This window comes from Mauremys reevesii, linkage group 8 (genome assembly GCF_016161935.1).
Source record: "Mauremys reevesii isolate NIE-2019 linkage group 8, ASM1616193v1, whole genome shotgun sequence".
Classification (NCBI taxonomy): Eukaryota; Metazoa; Chordata; order Testudines; family Geoemydidae; genus Mauremys; species Mauremys reevesii.
Genome location: NC_052630.1, coordinates 88732343 through 88748207, shown reverse-complemented (window position 1 = coordinate 88748207; position 15865 = coordinate 88732343). Strand labels below are relative to the sequence as shown.

Below are 15865 nucleotides of genomic sequence, written 5' to 3'. Positions count from 1 at the left end.
AAATTGTATGGTGGGTCTTTCTGCACCAGAAAGAAAGGCTCCCTTTTCCCTCTTGGGATTAGAGTAGTACGAGATTTGGGGGCCTTGTTTTGGGCATTATGCCAGTCCCCTTTTGGGGGCTGGGAAGAAATATTTTTCCTCACTGCCAGTTTAGCCAGGGTGGTGTGGGTTTTTTCACCTTCCTTGCAGCAATCCCAACACCTAGAGGGTATGTTAGGCTGTAAAATTTATTTTGTTGCAACTTGGCAGGTGCTTAGTGCAGGAAGTCATTCAGTAGGAGGTCCAGTTCCCTGATAAACTGGAAATGGATTAGTAGAAAGCACCTCCTAAAGAATTAATGGGGTTAGGGCCTCTAATCTCTGGAGACAATCCCCTACCCCCAATTAACCCTTCTACAGGTGGAGGGTGATGGGGATCAGCAATGGTGCCGGGAACAGGTTGTCAAGATGGAAGGCTGATGGCAGATTCTCCACCAGGTGGTACAGATTACAAAGGAAGGATGACTTGCACTGGATGACTTATTGAGATATGTTACTTAATAAAGGCTAGTTAAACCACAGTCCTGGTGTCTTGTCTGTCTTCCTGTGGGGCCTGGGACAAAAACTTTCAGGACTTTATTAGCTTCATAAAGAAACAAACAAAAAAGAAAAGGAAAACAAAAAAGGGGGCAGGGAGAGAAAATTTACCCATTCCCATCCTTCTTTTGCAGGTCACTTTTAGCAGACCAAGCTAACTGATATTACATGAAAACATCTGTTCATGTATATAACTACATTTTGCAATTTAGAACTTTTGTTTTATTGTTACATTACATTTTGTCTTATGGGAAAAATCATAATGACTGTATTATAGTGTCTCTTCGAAAAGGTGTTTCAGATTATTGCAGAATATATTCTAATAGAAAATTAAAATGTCAAATGGTATGTTATATATATATAAACAAATTCCCTTAATGCAGGTACTTGCCAAGAAATACTGTGCTATGAGACATTATTTTGGTTGTATGCTCATTATTGATATTGTATAATGCCAGGCAAGTTCGAATAATAACTTCTTATTGTGCAAGGGGGAAAGTATTCATACAGCTACCAATTCATATGTTAACAATAAGGCAAAGACAATTGTTCTTTAATATTTCAAAGGCACTTTATCAGTTTGTTCAGGCTTTAAAATGTGGCTCTCGCTTTTAAATGCAATAATTCAATGAGAATATCCTTTATAAAAATATCTTTCTTTAAAACCAAACAAAGAAAATAAAAATGAAAAATGCTACCAATTTCAGTATGATCCAGCTGAAATACATTGTTTAAAAATCTTGACAGTGTCCCTTTAAAAGAGACTACTGCATACATGAGACATTCATGTTGTTCCAATATTGTTGTTTACAGACTGAAGAATTTACCATTCACTTTTACTAAGCTTAAAGAACTTGCAGCTTTGTGGCTATCTGACAACCAGGTAATAACTTTTAATGTATGTCTTTTCATTAGTAGTAAGGAGCAAGAAATCTTAGTAAGGGCCATAGATAAAACGTATGTTTTAACAGACTATTCTTAGATTTATGAAGCTTTTAGTCCCAGCAGTTTCCATGTCCTCTGTATTAGCTACACATTCAGGTTCTGCTGAATGTTGTGGTATTAATTGGGAAAGCTCACCTTTGAAGGATTTATTGCTTTCATCAGGTGGGATTGTATGTCCTGACCAAATTCAATAAGTTAAGGCCAAGAGTATTCACAGAGGACTATAGTGAATGGGATCACTCGTGGCCCATGTTGGGACCCAAGGATTTTATATTGGGCATATTCTCTGTCTTTTGTATCCCTTAATCCTTCTGTGCCTCCATTCTTGTCTTCTGGCTCCCCATTCCCTATCTATTCCTGTTTTTGTTTACTCCTTCTCCCCACCTTTTTACCTCTTCATGTGGAAGAAAGATTCTTCCATTAACTTTTACACATGAGGCTCTCATTTGGTGTTTTGCTATCTTTCTATGCTTTTAAATTATTAATGACAACTCTTTAATTCTTGCTAATAGAAAGTAAACATAGTAAATAGAACTACGATAAGTGTCTTAAGTCCCATTGTCAAAATTGACTTAGGCATTTAGTAGCCTAACTTCCATTGATTTTCATCTTCTTAGTGCTGAGGAACTTTAGGCACTTCTGAACATTTTAATCCTCCCGCCCTAAAATGGGGAGGGCGGGAGTCACAAAAATTCATGAAGCGTTTTTTTCCCTTGGTTTTCTTCTAAATAAAGGTGTCATTAGAAAAGTTTCCAACCAGAGCCAATAATATTTTAAGTGTTCTAGGCTTAATCCTCAGCCGGTGGATATCAGCATAGCTCTGTTGAAGTCAACGGAATTATGTAGATTTACATCATCTGAAATTCTGGTGTTTTGTGCATCTTCCTTTTTTTTTCTTTTTAAAAAAGCCCCAAAATTACAACTTCTCAATTTTTTTACTTTTGCCACAGCCAAGCCATGACGAGCAACCCATCTTAGGCCCAGATCCTACAAATATTTATGCACTATTTGTGCATTTAAAGTTAAGAACATTCATAAGTTTTTGTGGGATCAGAGTCTTATTATTTGTCTGTAGCATGAAAATCTGTAACTAACACGAGACTACTGATCCCAGAGTTCCAGAAATATGTTGGTCAAGTCCTAAGTGCCAAATCTTGTAGTCTTCACTTGGCCCCTATATTCCTGCACTCTTGAAATAGCCTAAACTTCCACTAAAGTCAATGTGAGTTTGGGGCATGTAAAGAATGCACAAAGAGGGTCCTCAGTCCTTCTTTAGAGAAAACGTTCATCAACTTCTGTTGGAGTTTCTTGAGTACTCCTAGATTTGGTCCAATGTTAAAATGTTAAGTCATCTTTATATGTTAATACTGTCTGTATATTTAGGCTTTATTGTTAAACTAATTATGCAGCCAGCATTGGTGCTCAGAAATATAACAATCAACCAATTTACAAGCTGTAGATTAAGACCTATCAACCACTACAAATGTTCGTAGAAAAAGGAATTCACAGTTTTAGGCATTTAAACTTTTACTCTAAAGGGAAAAGAACTTACTTTTCACAAAAACTAAATATTCAATGTAACTAAAAGTGATACTTCCATTATTGCAATAACTTCAATACTTCTTTTTTTCTCTAGAATTGTACACTTGTTGCAGATAACTGTTGCTTCTTGAATTCAGGTCTGATCAGTATAATTTTGCATGGTCCAAACTTCCTATCACTGTAAACTAATCCATTCTGTTTGTGTGCAAAAGCCACTGAGACCCTGATCCTGCAACTACCTCTAAAGGTATGCCTACACTGCAGTGTAAGCCCATGCTCGAGCTGGGCTGAAGCCTAAACCCCCTTGTGTTGACACTGCAATTGAGCTAACACAGGGCTCAGACCTAGGGTCTTGGGACCCTGCAGGACTGGATGGTCTGAGTTCAAGTTAAGCCAGAACCCAGGGTCTGAGCTCTATTGCTTAATTGCAGCATACAGAAGCCCCGCTTGACTCAGATTCCAAGAGTCAGCTGGAAGTATCCCACAATTCCACGGGATAACTTCCTTAGTCCTTTCTATCCCAGCGATCTACAATCCACTCTATTGAAAATGGAAGCCACCCCCACGTTGCCAACGGCAACAGTTCTGGTCAGCGTTAACCCATTCTCTTTTGATCACCAATCTGCAAGCACACTATCAGAGAGCCTCCTGGGTTTGCAATGGAGAGTGAATCAGTCAAGCCTTTTGCAAAGCAAGCTGCTTCAAACTTTCTGCAACACACAGGGCAGGTAGTAAAATTTTCTCACAGTGCACCTTAGTCCTAGGGCTAGAGCAGTCACATTGGGAGGGAGGTGGTACTAGGGGCTCTAGGATGTGGTTACTTCGAGACGGTTCTGTGCACTGTAGTGTGGATGCCAGAGTCCTAGGTTTGAGCATGGGTTAGAAAAGTCTCAATATAGGATTAAAATACAATGTAAACACTCAAGCCCAGGGTTCCCTAATGTGGATCAGCTGACTCAAGTCCCACTAACCCTGGGTTTACATTGCAGTGTAGACATTCCCTATGTGGGAGGACTCCTGTACCTGTACTGAGTACTGTTGACTTCAGTGAGGTTTAGCACAGACACAGAGGATGAGTCAGTTGCAGAATTGGGGCCTAAGATGTTCCTCTCCCAACAAACATAGAGTATATATATTCCTGACTCTTGTTTAATAAGTAATAGTTCAGCATCACTGTGTTTGCCATAAGAACAAATTTAATCAAATAAGGAGATTTATTGTTAATACCAAGTAATTTTACTCATTCTTAATGTTATTTTTACTTACATAGCTAATTTTCAGAATTTTAAATGACATCTATATATACCTGAATGTAAAAAGCAAGCAAGCAAACAAACTGATGGGAGGAGGGTGGAAAACAATGTGTGGACTTCAACGCAGTAAACTAGATCCTTCTCTCTCTTCCCCTTCCTATTCCTACCTGTCAAAAACTGATCAGTAGAATGTGACCTCTTACAAACAGAGAAATATCACCCCATAATAATATGAAAAGTTAATGTGGACAGTTGAGTGCCTGCTCAAGAGCCCATCTAGCTTGCACACCAACTGAGAGCCTATATTCTTTTAAGGACACATTATTTTCTTCAACTTATTGGACTTTTCTACAAGAGATCATAGATTAATTTGCATTAATTTAATTAAAATATACCAGTATCATCAGAATACTCATTGGGCCTGAGAACACAATCTCTAGTCACTTGCACCAGTTTCATACCAGTGTAACTCTACTGCCTTCAGTGGAGTTACTCCTGATTTACCCAAGCGTGAATACGATTAGAATCAGACACTCAGTGCTTAGTGTTCCCCTTCCCACCCTCCTCTGCTTCTCATTTCACTCAGTCACTACAGTGTGTCAGACTCTGTTTTCCTTACACTGGAAATATTCCTACTGAAGTCAGTAGGAATATTATACATGTAATAAGAGTGAGGGATCGAAGAAAAAAATTCCACATCACAATAGTATGTTTTTTTAGTCAGCAGCTGTAAGAACAGTTTCATTTAGACCAAGGACACTAGTCTTACTTTCTTTTGATATTTTCTGTTTATCAGATCATAAAATCTGATTTTCTTGGAATTCTTATGAACAATCTTTCATTTTTTCTTTATAGTCCAAGGCCCTTATCCCTCTGCAAACTGAGGCCCATCCAGAAACAAAGCAAAGAGTACTGACTAACTACATGTTTCCCCAGCAACCCCGCGGTGATGAAGGTAAAATACTGTCAGCAATTTATTACAAAGGCAAAAACGTGTTTATAATGCTTATTTAAATCCTGGTGAGAAAATGGGGAATTTATTTTTAAATATTGAAACCATGGTTCCGTGGATGAGAATGGCTACAGTTGTTTATACAACAAACAGTGTATGCAAGGCAGTATATGTTTAGTCATACTGAAAGGGTTCTAAACAGGCTCTTTTTGTATGTTAAATCTAAGGTTTCCCAAATCCTTAATTCTGGATTGAGATTTGTTCTCCCTTTTCTTTTTTTTTTTCTTTGGGATGCTGGGGGGAGGAGGATCAGAATTGTGCCTTCTGACACACTGTATAAACACCCTAAATTCACTTAATTAGGGTTGCCTGGGGCCAATGAAAGGCAGAATTTGGTCTGATATTTACATTAGGCAGGAGGATGGCCTGTGCTCTTTCATAGATCTGGTAGCAGGAGGCACTCATCTAGTGAGTTTCCACCACTTTCCCATCCTCCCTATTCTGACCTAAATTACAATAAGATGGGATACATCTTAGTCTTCTGCTAAAGCAATCCTGTGACTTCATTCGGAGTCTTGAAATGCCATAATTGACAATATTTAGTTCAAACACAACCAGTTTGCACCACCCCTTTCAACTTCACCTTATTACATTAAAAATTATGTAACTTGTTTATAGGTTGTGACAAATTTTTGTCACTTTTCACACCCTTTGGATGATTTAAGTGTAAAACTGAAGGGGGTGCAGGCCTCAGCACAACATAAGTTTTTTGTCGTTTAGAGTATAAACAACATTTCATTTGTTTTGCTTGGTGCACTAATTACACATTCTGTTACAAAGCAGTTTTACTAACCTATTACCTGAATTTTAACTGTAGATTTCCAGTCAGACAGCGATAGCTTTAACCCTACTTTATGGGAGGAGCAGCGACAGCAGCGGATGACTGTAGCCTTTGAATTTGAAGAAAAAAAGGAAGAGGAGGAAAATGCAGGAAAAGTTAAGGTAACTAGTTAGCTTTCACTTTTTCTTGCTTTATATATTGTGGATAAAAGATCCAATACACAAATGCCATGTTAACATGTTTTTATCTTTTAAACTTGCAGAGAGTGTTTGAGACCAAATATAATCATTAATAAAAAGTGAGGGGGGGGGGTGTTCCCTGAAGTATGCACTAATAGTTTCCATTCATGCCCTTGTTACCTGACTATCAGATTTTGTTTCTTCTTTGAGTGTTTGCTCATGTCCATTCCATGCTAGTTGTGTGCATGCCATGTGCACTGTTGCTGGAGACTTTTCCCTTAGTGGTATCCACAGGGCTGTCTCTAGTGCCCTCTGGAGTCATGTGACAATGCGCCGATATAAGGACTACCACTAGCTGCACACCGCAGTTCCTTCTTACAACTCATGACAGTTACTGGAATGATCCTTTTTGCTGTGGCAAGTTCTCCTTCCAGTTGTTTCGACTTTCTCAGTTTATTCTTAAGTTACTGTAGTTAGTGTATATAGTTCTTAGAGTTAGTATATATAGTTGTGTAAATAGTTGTCCCTGTCATCGAGGGACTTTTCACCCCAGGTGTTGGGCATGCCCCAAGCTTCAAGACATGTGCCTCTTTTGACAAGCCAATGCTAGTGAGTGACCCACACTATAAGTGTCTAAAGTGTCTGGGGGAATCTTACAATAAAGATAAGTGCCAGATCTGCAGGGACTTCAGACCTCGCACTAGAAAAGACAGGGACATTTGACTGAAGGCCATTCTCCTGGAGGTAGCCCTCAGACAAGTCTCAGAACCAAGCCATCCCGAATCAGCGCCAAGCACTTTGACATCCGTGCAGAGTACTTCACCGGCACCGTGCTCTTCTTGGCGCTGTTCTCCATCTCCGGTGCTGAGGAAGAAGCATAACAAACACTGAGAGAGGGCGCTCTCTTGTGCAGAAGAGGGATAAGTGGGGAATGGACTAGAGCTCTGAGTCCAGCTTGGGACCTATCACCGACTACCGGAAGCAGCTGCAGTGCTAGGCTTCCTTCAACACCGGAGGCATTCCAGGCAGCAAAGGACCTGCTGTCTCTTCTGATTCCTCCAACCCTGCAGGGACCACCGGCAGCCAAGACAGCTTGAAACTGGGGAGAGTAGGAAGTGCAGAGCTCCTTCCCAGGACCAACCACCTTGGCACCCCATAGGAGAGAGCCTTCCATGATCCTGGCACAATGGTCACTGACCTGCCACTGGTGGGACTGCTGGGACCACCTGGTGACAGAAGCGGGTTCTGTTTCACTATGGTCACCACAGGAAGAATCCTCTTCGTAGTCCAAAGGGGAATTCTTTGCCCCACCAAAATCTTTCCACCAGTACCCAGCAGACTTTTGGTACTGGTCCTCTGGCTGGCACATGGCCAGCGGGCCAAGGGCCAATGCATTGGCCATATTGAAACCACGGGAGTATTCCCTGATACTGGTGCCCCCTTCTCACTGCTCACACTCAGTGGCTTCAGAGAGATGCATTACCGGCCCTACCTGCTTGGCACCAGACCCTGATTCCAAAACTGATCCCAATGAAAGTAGTGGAGGCAGAGGAGGAGGAGGAAGCTCCCCCTCCAGTACAAGCCTCTTCTTCATCATCCCCAGCTGAGGCAATGGCAAGACCCAGTAACTTACTCCCTCGGGTCAATTTCAGGGCCTATCAAGACCTCCTGAAAAGAGTCACTGTGAACCTGGGTCTGGAGATTGAGGACCTTAAGGTGTCAGCACACAGCCTGATCAACATCCTGGTGGCAGCTGCCCCCTCCAAAGTGGCTTTGCCTGTTAATGAAACAGTGATGGAGCCAGTCAAAACACAGTGGCAAACCTGGTCTTCTCTGCCCCGCAGAGTATGTACCTTTATTCACACTCCCCCAGGGTCCCTGGTAGTGTCAGCAGGAAATAAGCAGGACAGACAGGATTATTTGAGTGCCTGCCCTAAGAATAAAGATGCCAAAAGACTAGACCTTTTTGGGCAGAAAGTTTATTCAACAGACAGCCTCCAGTTACATATTTCCAAAGAGCAGGCTTTGCTGGGGAGGTATGATTTTAATCTATAGGACTCATTGTCCAAATTTAGGGACTCCCTCCTGCAGAAGTCAAGACAGGAGTTCATAGCAGTCTTGGAGGAGAGCAAGAGTGTGTCCAGGACCTCCCTCCAGGCTGTTCTGGATGTGGCAGACTCAGCTGCCAGGACTATGGTGTCTGCAATCACCATGAGGCATTGTTCATGGTCCAGTCCTCCAACCTCCCTCACAAGGTTCAACAGGATCTCCCCTTTGAAGACTCCTCCCTGTTTTCGGAGCAGAGAGACTCAAAGCTTCACTGCCTCAAGGACTCAAGGGCAGCCCTGCCGATCTTAGGACTTGATACACCATCAGCATCCCGAAAGCACTTTAAACCTTAGCAACCTTCCAAATTTGTTGCGCTTCCCAGATAGGAGCCCCACAAAAGAAAAGGGAAAGGTTACAAGCATTGCCAACCCCTCCTGTCCACTTCCGTCTCCTAGTTGAGCTCTCATAGATATCCCGGTAGGGCCAAGCAGGCCTTTTGAAGGTGGCCCGATGGTATTATACCAGTCTCAGCTCTGGATCCAGCCCCTCTTTTGTTTTTGTCTTGTCTTGTCACCCTTCAGCCCAGCGTGGTCATATATAACATTGAACCATTGGGTCTTCAGTACAGTAACAGTTGGTTACATCCTCCAGTTTGTGTCCACCCTTCCCTCCCAACCCAGTCCCTCCTCAGGGACTCTTCTCACGAGCAGCTCCTTGCCCTAAAGGTGCAATCCCTCCTACGTGTGGGGGCCATAAAGGAAGGTCCCTGAGATTTGAGAAGGAAGTGGTTTAACTCCCAGTATTTCCTAATACCAAAGGCCAGAGGGGTTTACAGCCCATCATGGGCCTGCATCACCTCAACAGATATCTCAGTTAACTGAGGTTCTGCATGGTCTCCTTGGTCTCCCATCATTCCCTCCCTGGATCCAGGAAACTGGTACGCTACACTCAACTTAAAGGATGCTTATTTTCACATGTCTATCTTCCATGGCCACAGAAAAGTCTCAGGTTTGTAGTGGGTCAACACGACTACCAATTCACCAGTCTTCCCTTCAGCTTATCATCAGCCCCATGGGTCTTCACAAAGTGTATGGTGGTAGTAGTAGTATCAGTCTTCCTCAAGCACCAAGGCGATCAAAGGTTGGTCACAGGCTCAGGCACAGCACAGCATCAGTAGAGTCTGGGCCACATTCCAGGTGCTGGGCCTGCTGATAAATGAGCAAAAGTCAACTCTGGTCCTGGTTCAGAGGATAGAGTTCATCGAGGCAGTGCTTGACTCATTCCAAGTCAGAGCCTTCCTGCTGGTACAGTATTCACTTCAGCCCCCTCTAAATGTGGCTGGTATCAGTCTACTCCCTAAGCAGGCAGCACTTAGATTCAGTGCTCACAGTCCCATTTCTGGTCCTAACTTCCATGACCTGGTGGAAAGACCAAGGATCAGTAATAAAGAGGATACCCTTTACTGTCTCTCAACTCTCGGTCACTTTAGTCTCGGACATGTCAGACATAGGGTGGGGAGCCCACCTCTGCAACCTCAGGACCCAGGGCTCTAGTCCCAAGAAGAACTCTCCCTACATATAAATGTCAGGGAACTCAGGGTGGTACGCTTAGCTTGCCAAGTGTTACTTCCCCACATCTCAGACCAAATGGTATAGGTCTTGACAGACAACACCGCATCCGTGTTTTACACCAACAAGCAGGGAGCGGCTTGATCTTCAGCTTTGTGCTGTCTTCTGGATGTGGGACTTCTGTGTGAAACATGCCATTCACCTTGAGGGGATGCATCTCCCAGGAGCCTGAAACATACTGGTAGATCACCTCAGCAGAGTCTTTTCCTCTCACCACAAGTGGTCTCTTCACCCGGAGGTCGTCAGTGTCATCTTCCAGAGGTGGGGGGCCTTCCCAGGTTGACCTCTTCACCACCAAGAAGAGCAGGAAATGCCATTAGTTCTGTTTGCCGCACAGGCACAGCTCAGGCTCCCTCTCCGATGCCTTCCTGCTCTAGTGAGCAGATCATCTGCTGTACACCTTTCCTCCAATCGCCTTGGTTCACAAGGTGCTCCTAAAAATCAAATTGGGCAAGGTGACGGTTATCCTGATAGCACTGGTGTGGCCACACCACCATTGGTTCGGCATACTTTTGGACCTCTCAGTGGCAGCCCCACTCACGCTCCCACTCCATCGAAACTTGACTTCAGAAGACCATGGCAGGTTGCTTCACCCAAACCTCGCCTCCCTGTTCCTGATGGCATGGATGCTGCATGGCTGAACTCCAAGGAACTGGCCTGCTCAGATCAGGTTTGACAGGTCTTGCTAAGCAACAGAAAGCTTCCACCAGGGCTATTTACTTTGCCCAGTGGAAATGCTTCTGAGCTTTTAGCACACAGGATTAGATGCTGTTTTGGAGCACTTAGCCATAGCCCTGAGTAGGTAACTCATGAGGCAGAATCTTCCCCCACTCTCCCACTCCTGCTACACAGTTCCTTTCACTACCTTATAGCCTTTAGGGATCACATAAAATGTAAATAATAATTAATTTCCTTTATCAAATGATATCTCAAAATACAAATAGCCATGTTGTCCCTAGCCATAAGTGTTCAAGAAATGGAGAGTGCAAAGAGCATCCTCACAGTTTGTGCACTCTATATAGAGAGCAGGGACCATTTTCTGGGCCTGAGTATGAGTTTTAAATGACTGTAACTCCAGCATTTTCATAGGACTTGTTTTTTATTTTCATGGGTGTGAGAGCATCATCAGTTCCATCTGTTTTCAGGTGGGGACAAAAATTTCTACTTCCAACATAGTGTCAGTGAATTATTACAGACTAAATACTTCACCATTGTAAGTCTTGACCACTACTGTAAGAGACCCAAATTGGAAAATGACATCTGAGATAATGTCTTATGAGTAACAATAAAATCACAGCTTTTTAAATTCTAAAAAATAAAACACAAAAACGTAATAAAATTATAGTTACTCTTCGTATTTTACGTTTGGAGCTTCAATTTTCTTCAGACTTTTTTTTCTTTTGTTTTATTATGAGTTCTCTTCCACTTGGTTGTGACCAGATTAAATACACTCTAGTCCACTATTTATTTGATGTTAAATAGAAAATAAATTGACTTAAAAAATCATGCACTCATAATTAATAGGTTACACTGAAATCTTACAGTAGATTGATTACAGTTTTCTGGTTCAGTACAAATACAAAACCCAGTGAATAGTGGATTAAAATGCCAGTTTTATCCATTAGTATATTATCAGTTCAAAAAACCAAAAACTGCACTATTGACCTATACTAATAATTTAGAAATGAGCTGGAACAGAATACCATTCTTGTATTAACATAGTATGACTGCTTCGTAATGTGAAGAATTTGTAGTCCTATTAGCTTTGTATAGTAGAATATTACTTCTAATTCTAAAAATACAGTGTGACATAAATATAATTTGGTTACAATTGTTAAAAGAAATACAATAGTATAGAAAATTGCCAGTAAAATAAAAGAGTTGCCATTACAATACAAAGGACCTTCTTTGTCTTTATTTATGTTTGTAATGTTTCCTAAAGAATTTTCAGAACTATTTTTTAACATTGTGTATGATGCAAATAACTATAACATGATTGTACAGAAAATGTTCACAGCATTATTACTACTGTTACTTGGATGGTGTTCATGCACTTAGTTAAATTAGAACAAAGCATTTGGAAAGAGCTACATACTTTTATATATACAAAAACTACTATGTTAATGTTAGGGTACTAGGAATTTTCAAATGTTAATAATAGAGATGATAGCAATCGAAATCTTGACTTCCAGCTCTAAGAGGTGAGGAAATCTAAATTCCATCATATGCTATTTCCTTTCCATAACTGAATACTGGCATTGTCCTTTTCAGGTTATAGCATTCATAGACTCAGAGAAGTGTAGGACTGGAAGGGATCTCAATAGGTCAGTCCAGTCCCCTGCACTTGAGGCAAGAATAAGTAATGACTAGACCGTTCCTGATAGGTGTTTGTCTAACCTGTTCTTAAAAACCTCCGATGATGGAGATTCCACAACCTCCCTAGGCAATTTGTTACAGTGCTTAGGTACCCTGACAGTTAAAGACGTTTTCCAAATCTCCAACCTAAATTTCCCTTGCTGCAATTTGAGCCCATTGCTTCTTGTCCTATCCTCAGAGGTTAACTAGAACAATTTTTCACCCTCCTCCTTGTAACAACCTTTTATGTACTTGAAAACTATTATCATGTTCCCCCCTCAATCTTCTCTTCTCCAGACTAAACAAACCCATTTTTTTCAATCTTCCCTCCTAGGTCAGGTTTTCTAGACATTTAATTATTTTCATTGCTCTCCTGTTACCCGGGGTTTTCCGAATCCAAAGTTCTTGGTAACTTTACTCTTGGTGAGGCAGTGGCAGGAAATAAATCAGTGGGGACACAGCAATCTGACTAATAATGGTTGACACCAGCAGTACAATACAAGAGTGCTCTTACTTAAAGCTACACTTTATTTAGTCTTAAGCACTGACACATATCCGCAACAGGTTAGTAAAACACCACAACCCTCAATAATTACCAGAGTCTGGAGCAGTTTTTGAGTGCCATGATTCGTCCAATGGCCAATCTTTCGTCTGCTAGTGGGGTCCTAAGATGTGTCCACAAAGTGATCCAACTATCCCAAACTTCTCCACTCTTATTTATTGTGTTAGTATAACAATAAAATGTCAATCAAAAAACTTAAGGAAAGGTTTTACCAGAGGTTTCCTCAGATCACTAATTAGACGGATGTATTTTTGCAAAGTCTGTATGCTTGAGCATCCTGAGAAACACAACCCAGAGGGCAAATATAGATAAGCTTCCTATTTTCTAAAAGTACATTCCTCCGCAATTTCAACAGAAATCTTATCAGGAAGGATGCAAGGAAAGGCTCCCTTCTTGTGATCACTCAAATCTACTCGCCTCCTGGCTTAGTTATGCTAAGGCCTACTGACTTGACTGTTTTTGCAATAAGCATGATAATCAATATTCCAGCTACTGGTAGTGGTCCAAGCAATTTGCTGATCCACCAAGATCTCCCTGTACACTCCTTCTGGACTTTGTCCACATCTTTCCTGAATGTGGCACTCAGAACTGGACACAATACTCCAGTTGAGCACTTATCAGTGCAGAGTAGAGTAGAACAATTACTTCTCGTGTCTTACTTACAACACTCCTGCAAGTACATCCCAGAATGCTGTTTGCATTTTTTGCAACAGTGTTATACTGTTGGCTCATGTTTAGCTTGTGATCCACTATGACCCCCAGATCTTTCTGCAGTACTCCTTCCTAAGCAGTCATTTCCCATTTTGTATGTGTGCAATTGATTGATCTCTCCTAAGAGGAGTACTTGGCATTTGTCCAGATTGAATTTCATCCTATTTACTTCAGACCATTTCTCCAATTTGTCCAGGTCATTTTGAATGTTAATCCTATCTTCCAAAACACTTGCAACCCCTCTCAGCTTGGTATTATCCGCAAACTTTGTAAGTGTACTCTCTGTTCCATTGTCTTCATCATTTATGAAGATTTTGAACAGAACTGGATCCAGGACCAATCCCTGTGGGACCCCACTCAAGATGCCCTTCCAGCTTGACTGTGAACCACTGATAACTACTCTCTGGGAATGATTTTTCAACCAGTTATGCACCCACTTACAGTAGTTCAATCTAGGCTATATTTCCCTAGTTTGTTTATGAGAGTTCATACAACATGGTATCAAAAGTCAAGGTATACCACATCTACCACTTCCCCCCCCCATCCACAAGGCTTGTTACTCTGTCAAAGAAAGCTGTTAGATTGGTTTGACATGATTTGTTCTTGACAAATCCATGTTGACTGTTACTTACTATCTTCTAGGTGTCTGAAAACTGATTGCTCTATTATTTGCTCCATTATCTTTCTGGGTACTGAAGTTCAGCTAATTGGTCTGTAATTCCCTGGGTTATCCTTATTCCCCTTTTTATAGATTGGCACTATATTTGCCCTATTTCAATCCTCTGGAATGTCTCCTGTCTTCCATGAATTTTTGAAAATAATTGCTAATGGGTCAGATATCACCTCAGTCAGCTCCTTGACTTGAAGACATCTAATTTATCTAAGTAATTTTTAACTTGGTCTTTCCCTATTTTAACCTGAGATCCTGCCTCATTTTCACTGGCATTCACTATGTTAGATGTCTGATCACTACTAACCTTTTGGTGAAAACTGAAACAAAAAAATCATTTAGTACTATCATTTCCACATGTTCTGTTATTGTCTTTCCCCCCTCATTAAGTAATGGGCCTTGATCTTCCTCTTGCTTCTGATGTATTTATAGAATGTCATCTTGTTATTTTTTATGTCTCTAACTCATTTAATCTCATTTTATGCCTTGGCCTTTCTAATTTTGTCCCTACATGCTTGTATTGGCTTTTATTTAATATTCATCCTTCGTAATTTGACCTAGTTTCCACTTTTTGCAGGATTCTTTTTTGAGTTTTAGATTATCAAAGATATCCTGATTTTAACCCAGGGTGATCTCTTGCCATACTTCCTATCTTCCCTATGCAGTGGGATAGTTTGCTTCTGTGCACATAATAATGTCTCTTTGAAAAACTGCCAACTCCCTCAAACTTTTTTTTCCCATAGACTTGCTTCCCATGGGATCTTACCTACCAACTCCCTGATTATGCTAAAGCCTGTCTTCTTGAAATCCATTCTTTATTCTCCTTCATTTTCTCTCCTACTATTCATTAGAATCATGAACTCAATCATTTCATGATTACTTTCACCCATGCTGCCTTCCAGTTTCAAATTCTCAACCAGTTCCTCCCTGTTTGTCAAATCAAATCAAGAACAACCTCTCCTCTAGTGCTTTCTCCATCTTTTGAAATAAACTGTTTCCAGTGCATTTAAAAGTATTTCGTCATATCATATTTATACTTATATATATTACAAGCACAGCTTGAATATCTATTTCAGTGCAATATGAATGTGTTTCAATAGTGATGTTTCACTTGAATAAACTGCACTTTTTAAAATAAGACATACTGTGCAGGACAAGTATTCTATACTTTGGTTTAAATGATGCTCTTTACTGTGCAGTGCAGAAGAAGCAAGGTTATATTGTATTCTTGCTTTTAAATCATGGCCCAGATTTTGTGGTAAATCAAATGCATAATTAGGCCACATATAAATATTATTTCTTTCAACTGTAAATCAACCAAAGCTTCACCAAGGTTATATTTTACACATCATTTCCAATTTCTTTTTCCTGTGGGAGTTCCATATTAACTTGTAATATAGTAATCATACATTTACATTTTGTATTAAAGAGCATATCAAAACATACCATCTTTAATATATACTTTATTATAGTAAAGAACTGAATGTTAGTTCCCATAGCTTTTAGTTTTCAAATCAGTCATGTTTTTGAATTTCTAGGACATGCATATCAACAGATGTCTGCTGCATTTGGGGACCTCCGATATATTTTCTACTTATAAAAT

General features: G+C 40.7%; 1 protein-coding gene across 12 annotated transcripts in view; it reads left to right on the top strand.

Moving 5' to 3' along the window:
• The window catches only part of LRRC7 (leucine rich repeat containing 7), a 345675-nt gene that overhangs the window by 257897 nt on the left and 71913 nt on the right, over nucleotides 1-15865 (top strand). For 11 of the 12 annotated variants that reach the window (XM_039484896.1, XM_039484891.1, XM_039484895.1 and 8 more), the window contains 3 exons: nucleotides 1389-1458; nucleotides 5171-5270; nucleotides 6145-6269. In XM_039484896.1, coding sequence (XP_039340830.1) covers nucleotides 1389-1458; nucleotides 5171-5270; nucleotides 6145-6269 — 295 coding nt within the window. Of the gene's footprint in view, nucleotides 1-1388; nucleotides 1459-3156; nucleotides 3200-5170; nucleotides 5271-6144; nucleotides 6270-15865 lie in introns of those variants that run through there. The other variant, XR_005583710.1, reaches the window with a different exon arrangement.